The following is a 17,105-nucleotide window of genomic DNA, read 5'->3' as shown; positions in this document are numbered from 1 at the left end:
ACATAATATTCAAGTTTTAGGTTTTTATGCTTGACTTTATTCAACTCATCCTGTTAAATTTTGGTCAGATGACCTAGTAAGGTGTCAGACATACCTAATGTTGCTGCTTTCAATGAATTGCTTATGACATTTTATATGTCAAGCGTAAAGACCACGAGCGATTTTTTTTAATTTTCTACTACCGATGAGGGGTGCTGAATTTTTTCTTTCTCATTACGCAGCTGTTTTTAGTTTTAGCGTCGTAATCTGATTTTTGCAAATGATGCTTGACTATTTCAGTATCATATTTTTAAAATTTAGTGTGACAAAGTAAACTCTAAATATTTAAAGATTTAGAAATATATTGGCATCTTTCTCAAAAGTGAACAGCTTTCTCAAAAGGCTTTTCTTCCTATACCTTTCGCTAAATAACTGTCTCTAAACAGTTCTTTCTGTAATTTTTTCTTTATAAACAGTTTTTTCTGTAACTCTTTATAACACCCCCTAAACAATTTTGAAGGAGAAGTTATATTTTTGTTTCTCAAACTACCACCGGCAAGGAGAACAAGCACCATATTTAAAAGCATAACAGAGTGCAGTAGTAATTTAAGCTGTTCTTTGTGATGGGAAAGAAAAGGTCCCATAATTCCATTTGGCCCACTTGCATTGTTCTAAGGTCATCCCTTTGTCTGGCAGCCTCAAATACCCGTGACTTATCCTATGCCCATCACAAAAGACACTGAACTAAGGCGGTAATTGATTAAATGGCACACAACAACAAGATATCTCCTGCTAGTACTACTACTACTACTGCCACTATTACTGATGTTAAAGAAACATATACAGAAAAAAAAAGAGGAGAAAAAGACACAAAATAATTTAATGCAGTCCTTGCTTAAGCATTTTCTGCTTCTTATTTCGATGCTTAAAAGCGAAAAATATATCTGAGGTAAAAATAGAGAATCAGTAATGGAAAATAGAAATACGAAATACAAAAAGAAAGTAAAAAGGCTGCGGACGTTTTCTATTCTCCTTTTCTGTTGAAATCTCGAGGGATTTTCTCTCAATAGTGGAACAGACAAAAGACGTACTGAATGTGGATGAACAGAAATTGTTTCACGTTTCGTATCTCCCCCTTTTACCTATTCTTGAGGAGGTTACAGTATGCTTGTCATGTTGTTTTTGATGTTTAGTGGATGATTAACGGATTGTGACCTATAATTGCTCACTTGAATTGCTATACTTAAATTGAAATATGTTTACCTTCCAGCAGAAGTAAAAATAATTCTTTGATTAAAATTGTACTCTTAAATTTTCATTTTTTATATGGACGCAAAACCAAAATTATATCTAATGAATCGAACGCAATCAATCAAGTTCAATGAAATGAAAGATTGATGAGAAAATTAAATTTGAAACCGGGGCTAATTTTAGCTGATATTTCACCCCAATTGAGTCGAAATGACATCGGGGTCATCAGATTTTTCTAGGGAAAGGGAGGGGAGGGAAAAAGAGGGGGTAGTGAACATACGGATTGTTTATTTGACTACAAACGTACCCTGCGAGTTATTTAGATTGTTTACTCTCCTTGTCTAACCAATCAAGCTGTGATTGAAATAATTGTTTGTCTGAACTTTTGTCTCCTCTTTATCCCCGTTCCCCCACTTTTCATGTTACCCAGGAACCGTAGCTGGGAACTCTTTCACATAGTTTAGTGTTTTGAAAGACTTAACAAGTTGTATTTTAAGTAAACTAATCTAAAGCATGAAACGTTTTAATGACACTCAAAGTATACTGTCATTTTGGAACCCTTGTTTTGGCGTGTCGCCATTACAATGTTCACTTTTAGCATAAAATTTGCTTACTAATAATGACAAGTAGCGCAAAATGACACGTTTTTGAACATGATTTCTAATTAGTGGTTTTAATGTAACGCCGTCTCCGACATGAAAACTGTAACCGCAGTCATAAATGAGTAATTAAATTTTCATAAAGTAAGAAACTTTAATGCTATATTATATATTTAGACCACCTGCTTTCATGGTTTTTCCGTACCATCAGAAAATCGCTCTTAAGGTTTTCTGATAGTCCTTCAAAGGCTTTGGTTGTCGCCGAAATTCTTAATATTTGAGGTAGCATATGCTTTACTCATACCTGTTATTACGTAATGAACTTTGTGAAAAATGGTCTCTTTGATTGTTTTCAATAATCGTCTCCTCTTCTTTGCCTAATTTCAACTTTGCCCTTTGCAATGATCAGTCTATACACGCAAAATTAGGGCTTTGATTTTTTGTATCTAATACCGCATCATATCTGGTTGCGGGATATTTCACCTAAACACCCAATGCGACTTATTACCTAATACCAAAATGCCCAATAAAACGGAAATCGATTCCTTTTGATCTTTGCGTTCAATATTGTGGCTACAAATTAGCAGATGGTATTACAAGGATGTTTTATCATACTTAACTGGTTGATTTGATCCCATATTCGATTGTGATGATTTCATATCGCGTCTCAAGAACCGCTACAAATTGGCCATAGCAATTAAATCATAAATCATCTCGCTTAGGTATTGTTATGCTGAGTTTCTGATAATTGTGACATTCTTATGGAAAATTGTTCGTAACAATTTGGATGTTTTGGCGGATTGGGTATTCCGCTCTGAAACGATAGCATTTTATATAGTTTTTGTTCCAAAACTGTTTTTCAATGAATTTGATTTTTCAGCGGTAATGTGATGAAAAATAGAGAAGTTGGTTTTTGTTCGGAAATCGATGTTCTTGGTACTTCTCGTTCCAAAATATCTGATCACTTGGCAAAAGTAAGCTTGTTTTGTTCAGATGGTTTTGTTTTTTTGTAATTAGTCATAAAAAATGGTAAAGGGAGCAACTGAAGCAACTCTTTCTAAGTGATTTAAAGTACAGTTTGAGTTTTTGAGTTTCGCTGGCTGTTTACTTTCAGTTCTGCTAAATTTATTTTGATGATATTGCACTGAACATATGATACTGAAGGAATTATGGAATTCTTATTAATTGCTCCCGAACGAAGTTTGAAGTGATTTTTGTAATCATGTGTCCTTGTTCATGCAAAATTTTCGTTTGACCGTTTTAGATCTTAATACCAGTATATAATAACCTGTAATGACGTCATTTTAAGCCCCTTACTGAACTTTGTAGTCTTCTCTCCTCCAGGGTACCTATGACCCTTCCCCCACCACCGACTGAAGCACTGAAGCAGGCTGCAGACGATCAGAGCTCAGTCGTTTGAGATCCACTAGTCGTTTGAGATTAATTCCTGTTCAAGAAATATGAAATGTTTACAAAATCGTTTGTTGATGAAAAACATCATAAATTTATGTACCTTAAATTGAAAATTGTTTGATGTGAATTTGATACAACAGTGAATCTATTTTCGCGTAATTTTAACCGATCAATAGATGAACCTGTTTCATTGTTTGTATTTTTTGTGGGAACCTAAAATGGGAAAGAACTTAATCGTCGGAAATCAAACAGGATATTTTGCAGCGTCTAGTTGATTTTGTTATAATTTGCTCTCTAAAAAAATGAAAAACAAATGGTGCTTTAGCTGTGAAAGTTTTCCCCACTTCTCACTTTTCCTCTCAGTATCTGTTGAACAGAAAATTTTCAAACTATTTCTGAGACTCAACTAATGAGACAACCTGGTACAGGTCGTGGATGAGCTAAAACGACTTACATAACTGTTCACTTGAGAATCTGAAAATCCACTTAAACTTGAATTTTTGTGTCCGAAATTGTATTTATTATAGACTATATTTTAAAGCTACTTCATTCTTTTAACTATCAGATAAATTCCAGGAATCTCATAAGAATGTAATCGAAATAAATTTATAACCATTTTTTAAAATCGAAATAGATCCTTTTTGTTTTGTCCATAAGCTTAACGGTTGTTAATTTGACTTTCATAACATTGAGGGTCGAATATCTTAATGTGTGACTGTGTAGCCGTTTGTTCAAGCGAATTTCTTGTTTTAGCGATTCTGGAGTTTGCGAGTGCCCCTGTTGACACAGTGGCTCTTGTGGGTCATAGTGTTCAGATACCATGTCTGGTGAGAACCACGGCTGCCAATGAACAGGGCGTCACAATAGTCTGGGATAGAGAGGAATCACCATCCGTAAGTTATTCATCTCTTTTTAAACTTATTAACTGTCACGGCGTATAATCAACCTGAAAATTTTCCTATTTTGTTACTTTTCTGATTATCAGTCGAAAACTGTTTGCCACAATATAACGTGTTTCCTTACAAGCTATTCAGAGTTTGGCAACTTTAAAGTGATGAAAAGAGTTGAGAAAATGACGACTGAATGTGAACCATTTTTTGATATTTTGTTTTAAAAGAACTCCATTCATTTTGAAGCTTTGTGACTTTAAAACTTTCAAAAATTCATATTGTTACAAACTTGAGCGCATTCATTTCGACTCAATGTTACAAAGGATAATAATTTCATTGGAGTTGTAATTTTTTATCTAAAAATTATTGACAGGAATTGTTATCAACACGAGACTCCAAAATTCCTGCTGTTTTATACAGCAAACAAAAAATGGTAAAAAGCAAGTCGGGAGCGTTTTTGTATTTTGAATGCTGTTCACGTTTTACCCCAACTTTTACACAAAGTGGGGAATTTATCGACTTGTGGTAGATTTAAGGCACCAACCGGAGACATCTGGTTTTGAATCGGGAAGATATTTGTGCTCTTCGCCAGTGCGAAATTGAATTAAAAATCGATAACATTGTATTTTGTGTTTGTCAAGTGGTGCCTCTTTAGCGGAATCTTTTTCAACAGCAAGTTGAAAAGCGTGATGGAGAAGGGGCGGAGATTGGAGGAAAAGTAGCGAGGAGTGTTTGGGGGAGGGGGGTTGAGGGGTAGGGGTTGTTAGTGTTTATATCACTTCGATTAATGTTTAAGTAAATTTTCATATTAAAAATAACATAAGACGCACCAGTTTCGCGTGCGAATGGTGGTATGTGTACAATGTCGAATAGGAATACAATGTTAGAATTCAATGCTAAACGATGTTTTTAATTGCAATCTACAAAAAATTAGAATTCATTGCCCACTCACAGTATTTGTCTTTTAAGATCAAAAGAAAAAGTGTTTTGAGAGTGCAAAGTATGTGTAATTAAAACAAAAAAAACTATTTTTTGTATTAATAGCTGGCGCGCTCGGGGGAGAGGGTTGCACATAATACGCACCCATTTATCTTGGAGAAGGCAAGAGGCAGAACCAAAACGGGACAGATGCTCAAATTCTGTTTTAAACTTTTGAAAATTTCGTTTCAGGACATAATATTCCAAGGAGAGACTGTTCGCAACAAACAGGTGCTCAAGAATGGCACTCTGATCATCCGAAATGTAACTCAAGATGACAGGGGCTATTACACATGTAAAGCCTTACAGCCAACTGCCAATGCACAACAAATTGACGAACGCATATTCGTCGAAGTGAGAAGTGAGTAAATTTCTTCAGCTCCACTTTTCCTATCTATTCTGTCCCCCAAGCTTAGTGACCATGTAACTTTTCTGCTCCCGGGCTCACGCGCAATTTTTTGTACGTAGTAACTTGTTATATAATGACACATAAGTGTCCTAAACATACTTTTTATGGCGTTGGTTTGGGACTGACCCCGGCCATCACTTTTCATCATAAAAATCTGTTTTCTTTTACATAGAAACTATACAACAATTTTTGTATATTTTGCAGATTATGGAAGCCTAGATTTTGTCACCGGCCCGTATACAGTGATTAGTTAGAACTTGGGGGAAATTACATGAAGGAAGTTAACAAATTACCAAATGATCCAAGTTACTGAACGCTGATTCAGAAGCTCAATTTCAAAGCAAATGTTGATGTTTCCTAAGTGATGAATCATCATTAAGTAACATTCACATGTGCCCAATACGGCTGCATGCTCGTTGGGCTCATCCATAATATTGTGTGAAATTGTAACCTCAGATGGGCGGGTAATTTCGGAGAATAATTTAACCCAATCAACCTAATTTCATCATCCCTTGAGACTGAAAAGATCACACGCTTTCGTAACTCTCACTAACCCTTATATATACCCTCTGCATATTTTAAGAAGACCAACTTCTCAAGTTTTCCCCTCCCTCGCTTTTGGGCAGTGCATGAATAATATAAGTTCCTTCCCTCAATTAAAATTGAAATGAAATAATTATTTACAGCTATAGGTTCAATGTTTTATTTTATTTTAGTAAGCATTTTTAGTGAAGCAATTCTTTTTGTCTGTTTTTTAGTGGTTAGTAATCTGTGGACTGGATTTTTTGCTGAAAATTTTTGACTAAAATTTTTTGCTGATTAATCTTGATTTAAGTTCGGCTTTTTCAAAATAATTTTTATAATTATGATATCACAAAAAACATTTGATATAATGCAAATATTTTCTTATTAATTTATTCTATTTTCTTTGAGTTCTGCAATTTTTCGTCTAAAACTAAATGTTTTCAGCTCCTTTTACTTGAACATGTTCATTCATTATCAGATTTGTGTGTAATTACGTTATCAATTTTTCCACTGTTCAATTCGACCACATCCTTTCATAGTTCAGTTGGCACATTATTTGTTGGTCTCTAATCTATTGTTTCACTAATGTCATTTCTCCATCGTTTATCTTGAAAACGGACGTTCAGATCAGACGTTCAGATCAGCTGTTTCAAACATTTAAAAAATTTGCCACAGAACTGTGAAATGGTTTTTCTTTTTAATTTTTGCTTATCGTGACTAATTTCTTATCTGAATCCATATGAATCAGTTTTTTTTCTCGTTTTCATGTTTGAGTTAAGAAAGTTTTTTCATTTCGTGTATTGAAATCAATATTCTTGTTTTATATTTCATCAATTTTGGTTTTCCCCTTATTCTATAATGAATGGCACGGCCTCTTTCATTATGAGATTAGCTATATCTTTCAAAGTTTAGGTTACACTGATTTTTCAGACCAGTAGGTTGTTAATAAATAACCAACATCACCCCCCCCCCCCCCCCTCCCCCTCCTCTATCATCATATGAACACCGAACCAACCCTCGAACACATTCCAAATACGTAATCTTAACCCGTGATGTGTATCGAAAACCACCCAGCTGCATATACTATCGCATCATATCGGATTCAATGACAAATTGAATTATTCGTTTGTGACCTAAAAAGATTTTAAAAAAAGCGTTTTTTGGCCTCTCTCAACTGAACTACGTAGTGCCCTGTGTACAACAGGTCATTAATAAAGCGAGAAAGGGTTAAGTTTAAAAAAGCCCAGATTAACCTACCACCTTTTTTCTCATCTTAAATTCCTAAATCACTTTTTGATCCTCCCCCAAATACCACTTGCCGGGGATATTTTAGTCTATTTTATGACTTAGGACGGAAAATTGGGTCCGTAATATAAGAGCGCCCATATGGCTATGAATATTAAAACCAGGACTTGCTTAGTTTTGAAGTAAGTTAGAGAAGCCGAGATTAGAGGGGATGTGAGAATTAACAATATCGGAAAACGCGGAGGATGTGAGAGTGAACTTTCAATATTTTTTATTACCATTTTCACCCATCCATTTCTTACCATTTTTGAAGTGAAACCGGCGACGCAATTTGCTGCTTTTATGATTCCTGCCGACATATACTTGCCGAGTTATAATAAGGGAAGTCATTAGTTAGTTACGCTAAGCCAAGGCGTGATGAAAATTTTGTATTTAATTTGACTCCCTTTTTGCTGTACTTTTAACACCCTTATCTGGAAATTGGATTCTTCCATGTATTTTCCAGTGTATCCCGGTTTTTCATGCGTCTACCCAGTGCTATTTCCCCCTCTTATATCACTTTTTGCTAATTTTAAGAGAATTTTACTGCGGTTGGAAACTGATTCATATTTTGGTCACGTTTTCATCCAAGCTGTCAACGAAGAACGCAGACAGTTTAAAAAACGTGATCCTTGTGCTAAGTTGTTCTTAATCAACTCACCCTCTCCTCGCCCCCTCCCCCCCCCCCCCCCGCCCGAAAAAAAATAGAGATTAATGCTTCCTAGATTTCAACATCAAGCATTCACATGGCTCTCACTATCTATTAACTATCTAAAACTATAAGTTTTTAGTTAATATTGACAAACCTACACTTAAAATCAACCCTCAATCCCGTCAATTATCACCCCCTCTCCCCCCTGCCTCTGCTTGGGCTCTTCACCACCGTGCCCTATTGCTAGAATACTTTATTAGAACATCATCTATGCTTGACAGACAGTAACCAAATAATGACATAATTTGCACTTTTTACAATTCTACACACATCATCTATGGACACCTTTTTGTCCCGGGGGAGGCTGATGAGAAATAAGGAATGAACAAATTTCACGCTTTTGAAATTTGACACTCACTTCGTATGTAATCCCAGCTGAAATCAATGGTCTGTTTGTTTGTTTGCTTGTTTGTTTATTTATTTGTATCCAATTTTGGTGCAATCATGCAGACAGGTGATGACAGTTGTGTGTCACAGTTGGTGGCATTAATATTGCAGAGGAAAATAAATAAAAGTTACCCTCGTCTGGGAAATTACTTTTCAACTAATTTGATGTACACATTCACCACCGTCTATTCTATCATATGAATGAGAATTAGCCGGAAAAATGCGAATTTGGTTCTAGAGAAAACTTCTGCACAGTTCTCTAAATGTTTAGGTTGACGGCTCATACGTTTTCAAACAACAACTAACTTGCATTCAACAATTTTTATGTTCAAATGTACAGAACAGTAGGAACTAGCGTACTAAAAGTAGCGATCAAAATGAATTGATCGGTTCTGTTAATCGTACTGGTTCAATTAATTTATTCTGTGTATCGCGTTCCAGACTCCAAAGATAAATAATATTCATCTGTATTTTTAAAAAGTTGACAATAAAAGGCAATTCTGCGTGAAAATAAAATAGGGATCTTTTAAGTTTCTGTTTAAATAACATGAGAGGAAATAATTGTTATTAATTTAGCGATTATTTCGATGAATTTTTAAATGAAGTCTGACTTCCAAATGAAATAAAGACAAAATTGTGAAAGGCAAAAAAATTAAAATTGAAAATAGATTATTTTTTTTTTAATTTCAGGTCATACGAACATGCGTCCGCCCATCATAACAAAAGCGCCCTTCAACCACACAATGCGCGTGGGCGGCCGATTGCGTCTTCCGTGTGCTGCGAGTAGCGAGAGTGCAGTCACTATAACTTGGAGGTTCCAAAACGACGCCTGGAGAGCCGCTTTGGGCAATACTAGAACCACCGATTCCAGGTAATGTAAATACACTGATAACACACAATACCTTTCAAACTAACCGATCGTTGTTTCAATTGATGACGTTATTTCTTAAAATATATTTTGAGACTTGTACTGTTAACTTTGTTGTAAATATGTCATGATAATTACCAATTTGCGGGTTTTGTATTCCAGATCTACAAGGGCTAGGGTGATTCTGCAAAATTAATAGTTTTAATAGCTCGGTCGAATTAATCTTTGATATGTTTGATAATAAATTGATAAAGAGTTAGAGAATTGCAATTTTTATCTAAGATGGGTATCAATTTTTCTTCTGAAATTTTTCATCTTTTCTATTTAAGCTGGGCTCGATATCCACATCAGCTCCCCAAATTTGTCCAAATCTAATCTGAATTGCGCCCAAAAATTTCAGTGTTTAATCGAGCCTATTTTGACTGTCACAGATTTTTTTTAAAAAAATAATTCATGAACATTGTTTTTCCGGTGCCTTTTTGTATATAATCAGATACGTTTGCTGTCCTTTGTTTTATTTGACTCTATTCAAAATGGTGCTCATTAAAATGATCAGGACAAAATAAGCAATTCAATTTAGCTTCCTAAAGTAACCCCTGTGCATTCAAAAGTCTGTCTTTGACAACTTCTGAAGCTTCTCATGTTTTCCTTTCTTCACGGTCCAATTATGTCATTTTTCTGATTTTGACGATGGTTTCAGAGGTTTTAATTACCATAGTTTGTTCAAAACTTACGCAGAAATGTCAACTCATTTTCAAGTTTCAAATTCATTATCTAGTTATATGTCTGCTACGCCAATTTTGTTGGTTATAGCTAATGTCTTTGAAGAAAACTAATATAACTATTTTTTAACTTTCGAAAATTACTTGTCAACCACTTTCGTCAGAAGAACATTCAATTTTCAAATAATCCAATGCAAAAAAACTATCTCAAACGCCCCCTCTTCCTCCCGCACAAAATGTATTTTTGTAAATAATTACCAACAATAAGCTGAAATTGTTCTGAAAATGCTATTTTCTATAAACATGTCTGCCAGCTCTTAGTTGTTTTTTCCAGGGTTATTAAATTTCGTCAATAAATTTATATTGCTTAAACTCCACATGTAAGCTAATCCAAACCCTAAAATATTTAGTGCTTTTATGAGAAAATATTAAAAAGACCAAACAATGAAAGCTTTAACCCAGATTATAAAGCTAGTTATGTATTGGGAATCCGGCTATGGCTCCTAAACAATAAGCTGTAGTCCGAATTTTAGTCTGTTAATGTTCTCATTTCCCACAGCGGGCTTTGAGAGTTGTTATGACAAATTTCGTCTCAGGTAGTTTCACAATCGAGTCTTACTTAAGTGAGCTTTGTACTATCTATCGCGCTCTTTCTTCTTATGTTAATTCAACTCAAATCCAAAAAATCCCTATTTTATTTTCACTCAGATTTTCCTTTTATTGTCGAACGGGGTCCTAGTTAGATCTATATTTTGACATTCGATAAGGATAAATTTGTAAATTCTTTTGCCGCCATATTTACTAGGTAGTTTGCTGGGTAGCGGCCAAACCCCTGCCTTGAAATGTGGTTTACATTAGTTGGTCTCTAGTATGTATGTGCCCACTAGTGCCGGACGTGAAATTGGGTGAAAGGGAAATTTGACGAGTTTAATGCTTATGGATTGTAGACAAAAGAGTTACCTGATAAAAGAATATTATGTTGATAACTAGGCTTATGATACCGATTTATTTAGGCTTTAATTCAGAGGGCTATTAAATTCCTTTAAAGGATTTTGACACATTCATGAAACTTAAAAATTACATAATCATATCTTTATAGTGTTTCGAATTTTGCTTGGACTGAATTTATGTATAATTGGACTAATTATATATATATATATATATATATATATATATATATATATATAATTTTCATTATTTTACATAAATGAATTTCGTGCGATAATTGCATATGTGACACAGTTTTGATTATATTCAAATTCTTTTTAATTTGAATTTTCACAATTTTCTGTCGTATGAAATGCAATACAATTTACATGATGTCCACATAATTTACTTGGACCCGTTGAAAACATGTGTTGAATTTCAGCCGCCCTTTTGAAATAGGAAAGAGGTAAAAATATCCCATGAGACGACGCTACTAGTCGAGACAACACAACCCCTCTGTTTACTCTTATAATCTCTATCAGTTATAACTTCTAACCACTCTTTATGAGTCCCAGTTTGTGGTCTGTTATAAACAGGCTCTCAAACTCAACCAGGAGTTTCTAAGTTTCCTCTCTCTTACACGCTCTGTTTTGGTTTTGATTATGAAAAACTAATATAAAACAACTTTTCAGTGTTATAAATAACGAGGGCCAAGCTAATTCTCAAACTGTTTGCTATATCGAGAACTGTTAATCAATATATTCATGCTTGACCGTGCTGTACATGCTCGGCTAGATCGCAACGGTGGTTTCTCGAAAGTTTAATGATATGTTCTGAACGTGCTCAAAAACATTATTAGTTCGTTTCTATGGGTTGTGATTGACTTAAAGACACGTGCACCTTGAATACTTGCAGAAATAACTCAAAAGTAAATATGAAACATATTTCTGGGTTTTCCAAAATTTAGAGGTGTATAGATATTATCGAATTGTTCGATTTAACCATACGTGAAAAGAAATCGTTAAGAATATTTCTTTTTTTTGCTTATAAGGTATGGTATGGATTGAAACTTTTAATTAGCTCATATTTTAGTTAGAATTACATATTCGAAACTTTGTAAGTTAACAGAGAATTTATTTTCATTTGCATTCCGTCTCATCATCATTTTGGTATATCAATTGTACCATAATTTTTTTCCATATAGACGGTTTTTTCTCCTAATTAAGTTTTAATTTTGGTGGTGCTCAAAAATTGAGTTATCTTACAGTCATTTCAAAACAGAAGAATCATTATAATGATGGTTTATAGACATTTTGATAAACTCCAACAGAAATGGCAATCAGTCGCTTTTTAAACCAGTCACATGAATTGCTAAAATGCCACAAAATTGCAGACATTTTATTTGAAAATTATTATTTTGCACAGATGTGCCATTCTTGTGTCATTGTGCTAGTCACTTTTTCACATTTGCGAATTATCTCTTTCAAAATATATTTTTAAGCATCTGTCAGTTCGTTTTCTGATTGAAATCAATTTTTTGAGCGTTTTAGTTGCCTGTCTAATGTTGATTTTATATATATATATATATATATATATATATATATATATATATATATATATATATATATATATATTTATATATATATATATATATATATATATATAAATATGTATACATATATATATATATATATATATATATATATATATATATATATATATATATATATTTAAGAGTCACCAGTTAAAAGTCGGTTAAAAAGAGCCAAACATAACTATAACAACTCTTGAAAATTATTTATGAAGCTCAAATTTCAACAAAGAAGGAGTAAAAACTCCAAATCTGCAGCAAAATTAACTTTTGGATAGTATTTCTTGCTAAAACAACTGCTTTAAAAACTATTGAGGCCATCTATAAAAAACCTCAAACAGCTGCTTTACTACTAATAATGAAGGAATTACACAAAGTTTAAGCAAATTGCGCCTGATTGGTTGACGGCTAGATTTCTTATCGTGGTTAGAATATACGAGGCTGAACTTTGTGAAACTGAATTTCGTGAGAAAAAAATGGTTCTTTCTTTGTCCCAAAAATAAAATATACAATTGTTCATTAGCTTCTTCTTTTTCAGGCAAATATAGCATTTCAACATTTCTATTTTTAATTATTAATTGTTATCTAACATCTTTTTCTATTTGAGACCCAAAAATCGATTAGTACATCTGAATAATTACTTTTTTTCGATATCTCTAATCTATGATCCATTCTATAAAATCACAATCATAACCAGATGTAACCTTTAAAATGTTTTCAATGGATTATGATAATTTTAACTTTAACGAAGAAAAAGTGTTTTTTTAGAATTTTTTCTGCAATTTGTAATAATTTGTTTCAAAATTTTTAATATTTTTTAGCCTACCTACTACTTTTTTTAGGTTGCTTTATTCTGAATTAACTTTCTTTGAGTGGTTTGAAGAAAATCAAAGAGTTGCAATTTCCATTAAGTAATATATCTAGAGTATATTTAGGCACATACGCGTACACGAACCAATAAAATGCCAAAAATGTAAAATTTGTTGGAAGCTGGGATTATGCATTTGGCCGCGAGAACTTATGAATAGTTTCTTTAATGAAAAATTCAGTTTTAAAGAGTTTTGTAAACGTCACTTGTAATTGTTTTCAAAATTTAGGGGCTGTTGTCATTGATTCTATCTAATTACTAGATTACTTGATCCTTGTCTGTTAATATAATGAGTTTGAATTGAGCCTAGAAATTTACATAGGTATTCCTTATGCAGACACAACTTTTTGTCAATTAGGGGCTATATTGTGAAGATCATTGATCTATGAAAATTTATGTAATTTTGACTCATAAAATGCCTCATTCCCAAACTTGATGTTGGATTATTTGGCAACTTTAGAAAAATTAAGATAATTGGAGATTTTTCATTAAGTACACAAAATCGTAGCTTTTTTGGAGAACATCGTTTTTTGGTGTTCAACACAAGTTGACCCGAACTCGACTGCGTTTGAATAATGTATTCTAAATTAAATTACTAATTATTTAGTGTTTGTTTATGCGTGTGAGTGTTTAGGATAACGACAGAGCAGAACGGGGCATTATCAGTGACAGATGTGAAGTTGGAGGACACTGGGCTGTACAAGTGCATTGCATCTACATCTGCAGGCACTTCTGAGAGAACTGCAATCATCATTGTCAAACGTAAGACTACTTTTCTTCATCAAATAAGTACCTCTCTTTGAAGCAAAGTTTGGTCTACAATCGTGGTAAGAGGCTGAATCTTGATTTTTTCTATCCCATTAGAATTCAAGCTGGATGCTAATAATTCATTCTACCCACAATAAGTTTTCACGAATCTTGATTGAGATATGCGTTAGGGTTTATGACTAACATTCTGGCAAAACCTAGGAAATTGCTGATAATATCTTGGCGCGATTTCTTTGTTCTGTATTTAACTTATCGAAAAAAAAATTATAATGCTTCCATTGTTTTCAACATCAAAACTCGAAAGTTATCCAATAAAAACACGACCACTAATTGTTGAAAACTTTGACTATAAACAGCCTTTTTTGCGCTATTTGAATTTCGTCACAACTAGTGTCAATTTGGATCCGATTTAAATTTTGCACCTTTTTGTTCCATTTTCCCAACTAAAAGTGAACATAAGTTCACCCAAATAGAGAAGAGCTCCAAAACTCGTTAATTGTCGTAGGATTTGGGTAATATGTACCTAAAACACGAGTAATTTCTCAATTTAACACCTTTCAAGTTAAATTTTAAAAATTAGGAAAATCTGACGTTAAAAGTATTTTCTTCAACTTAAATGTTACCTTGCTTTAGCAAACGAGGGCCTTATGAAGTCGCCGGATTTTGACAAGCTACCTCTGGCAGTGGGCAAACCCATAATCACAAGAGTCACTGAAGACTCCGTTACATTGAACTGGAACCCTGGAAATAACCCCAGTCCAGAGTACAACGTTGAGATGTACAGTTACGAAACCCACGTGTTCGCTTGGAACACTGTGGGCGAAGGGATCTATTCTAACTTGTTGACTGTTGGACAATTAAGCCCTAATGAGGACTACGAGTTCTTGGTGCGAGGCGTGAACAACTTAGGTGTTGGGCTTCCAAGTCCTGTATCCAGCCGGGTTCGAACTGTTGGTGAGTCATGCATAACATTTTTTTAAAAAAATGTGTGGATCTTTTTTACAGTTTTAAATGGACACTATGCTCGAAGACTGTATAAATATTTTTGACATTTCGGTTCAAAAAAATTTTTCAACTGATGGGCGAATTTTGCAATGAGTTTTTGCAATGAGTTTTTTATTTACTACTTATCTGAGACATTTCCTATAGAACACGAGCATTGCTACGACTATCGATTATCTCTATTTCTTACATACTCACTAGAAGTGTTCCTACGGTTAAGAGTTGCTCCTATATTCAAGAGTTGTTCCTTTGGTTCTTACTAAACTGAGTTCTCTTTTCAGAGAGGAACTCTGACTCCTCATCGACAATCCGCGAAGAAGAGATCAAGTCCCAAATTGTTTTGGTCGAAGTCGAGGCACTTGAAGGAACCACTGTCAACTCTACCTCCGCTTGGATCCAATGGAATGTTCTTCATAACTCTTACTTTGTACAAGGATTCACAATCAAGTACACGGAACACGACGGTGGCAATGCCTATCCTTCCCAGAACTACAAAGTAGTCGAGGTTAACGATCCCTATGCTAGAGCAGTCCTAGTAAGTGACTTGCAACCCTGGTCTAGTTATATGGCGACAATTCAGCCTTACTACGAATCAGTTGCTGGGATTGATTCCCAGCATATTTTCTTCACAACTCCTGAAGGTACTCCGAGAGATGTTGTTAGTGACGTCACACTTCACCAGATGTCTGGAGGAAGGTACATGGTCACGTGGTCTGCTCCCTTCAAACAAAGAGAAGGACACATAATTGGTTTGTCAATACTTTAATAGCTATCCTATAGCATTTACTGCTTCTATAGTTTTTATCGTTTGAACTTTTGATTTCACATGAATATCCAATGATTGAATTTTCGTGGAATCATTTTCTTGACTTTTTTGCTCAATTTTCTTGCACATTTTTTTGTAAACTAAAATTGAACTATAAAGTAACAGTGTCTTATAACACGTAAGATTTCATATCGGTTGCACATGATTCAATTGGAAAAATCTATAGCTTTTCATTAGATCACGCTCAAAGTTTAATCAGCTAGGAACACAGCTTATTGTTCTTAACTGATATATCAAAGTTTCATTTTGTTGAAATTTTTGTGTCTATATACTGTTGATATTGAAATTATGGTCTATAATTTTCCTGTTGGTGATTTAGGATACAGCGTGGCCCTCTACTTTGGGGACTCGGACATTCCTTACAGAACTCTGAACACCACCGAAACAAAGTGCACGTTCTCAATTGTAGGACAGACCTGAAAACTTCCGAGTGTCAATTGCCGCCAGAACAAACGCAGGGGTTGGCATTTTCTCACCTCTCGTCAGTCCAAACGACATACCTGTTCAAAAAACCAAAACGTCTTGGATCATTGAACATCCATGGGTTCTCGCAATCGCTGGCGCTTTGGTCTGGATCGCCTTGGCTATTGTGTCCATCTTAATTTGGCGTCGCCACAAACGAGGTCATTACAAGAGTGTTCGAGCAGTAAAACTGGAACAATCTCTGCAACCTCCGAGCGAATATGCGGGGGGACAATGGCAGGTTATTCTGCCCCCGAGTGCTCAACATAACATGACGTTAATGCACGGTGCGTACATGCCTCAAGGGCCTTCGGGCACGTTGTGTCCACCCCAGACTATGGCCTCAAGTCAAGGTCCAGATGTTGGACACTTCATGGGTGGAAGTATGGCAATGGGAAACATACCTGTGACGTTGAAAAGTGCCACCAACTCAAACTATGCGGCTCATCCCGAGTGCTATCAGCCATTAGTTGTGAACATTAGCAGTCACAAGGTTAGAATCACTTTTCGTGTAATCTTGCACAAAATGATTACTGTTAATCAATTAGTTCACTGAATTTTACTAAGCTTGCAACATTTAGTCTAAATCTGACCAACTAACGTGTTCTTGATGTGCTTTTGAAACTTTTTTTTGCTTGAAAAAA

At 34.6% G+C, this 17,105-nt stretch overlaps 1 protein-coding gene across 1 annotated transcript in view; it reads left to right on the top strand.

Moving 5' to 3' along the window:
* LOC142341551 (roundabout homolog 1-like) overlaps positions 1–17,027 on the top strand; it is a 53,664-nt gene extending 36,637 nt beyond the window's left edge. The window contains 9 exon segments of the mRNA XM_075392573.1: positions 3,996–4,135; positions 5,303–5,471; positions 9,118–9,298; positions 11,387–11,410; positions 14,038–14,165; positions 14,805–15,125; positions 15,455–15,922; positions 16,319–16,407; positions 16,409–17,027. Of these exon segments, the coding sequence (XP_075248688.1) occupies positions 3,996–4,135; positions 5,303–5,471; positions 9,118–9,298; positions 11,387–11,410; positions 14,038–14,165; positions 14,805–15,125; positions 15,455–15,922; positions 16,319–16,407; positions 16,409–17,017 (2,129 nt within the window). The 3' untranslated portion in view covers positions 17,018–17,027.
* The last annotated feature ends 78 nt before the right edge of the window (positions 17,028–17,105 follow it).

The sequence above is a fragment of the Convolutriloba macropyga genome, chromosome 6, assembly GCF_964194025.1.
Source record: "Convolutriloba macropyga chromosome 6, txConMacr16.3, whole genome shotgun sequence".
NCBI classification, from domain to species: Eukaryota; Metazoa; Xenacoelomorpha; order Acoela; family Convolutidae; genus Convolutriloba; species Convolutriloba macropyga.
This window is presented reverse-complemented; position numbering and strand designations above follow the sequence as displayed.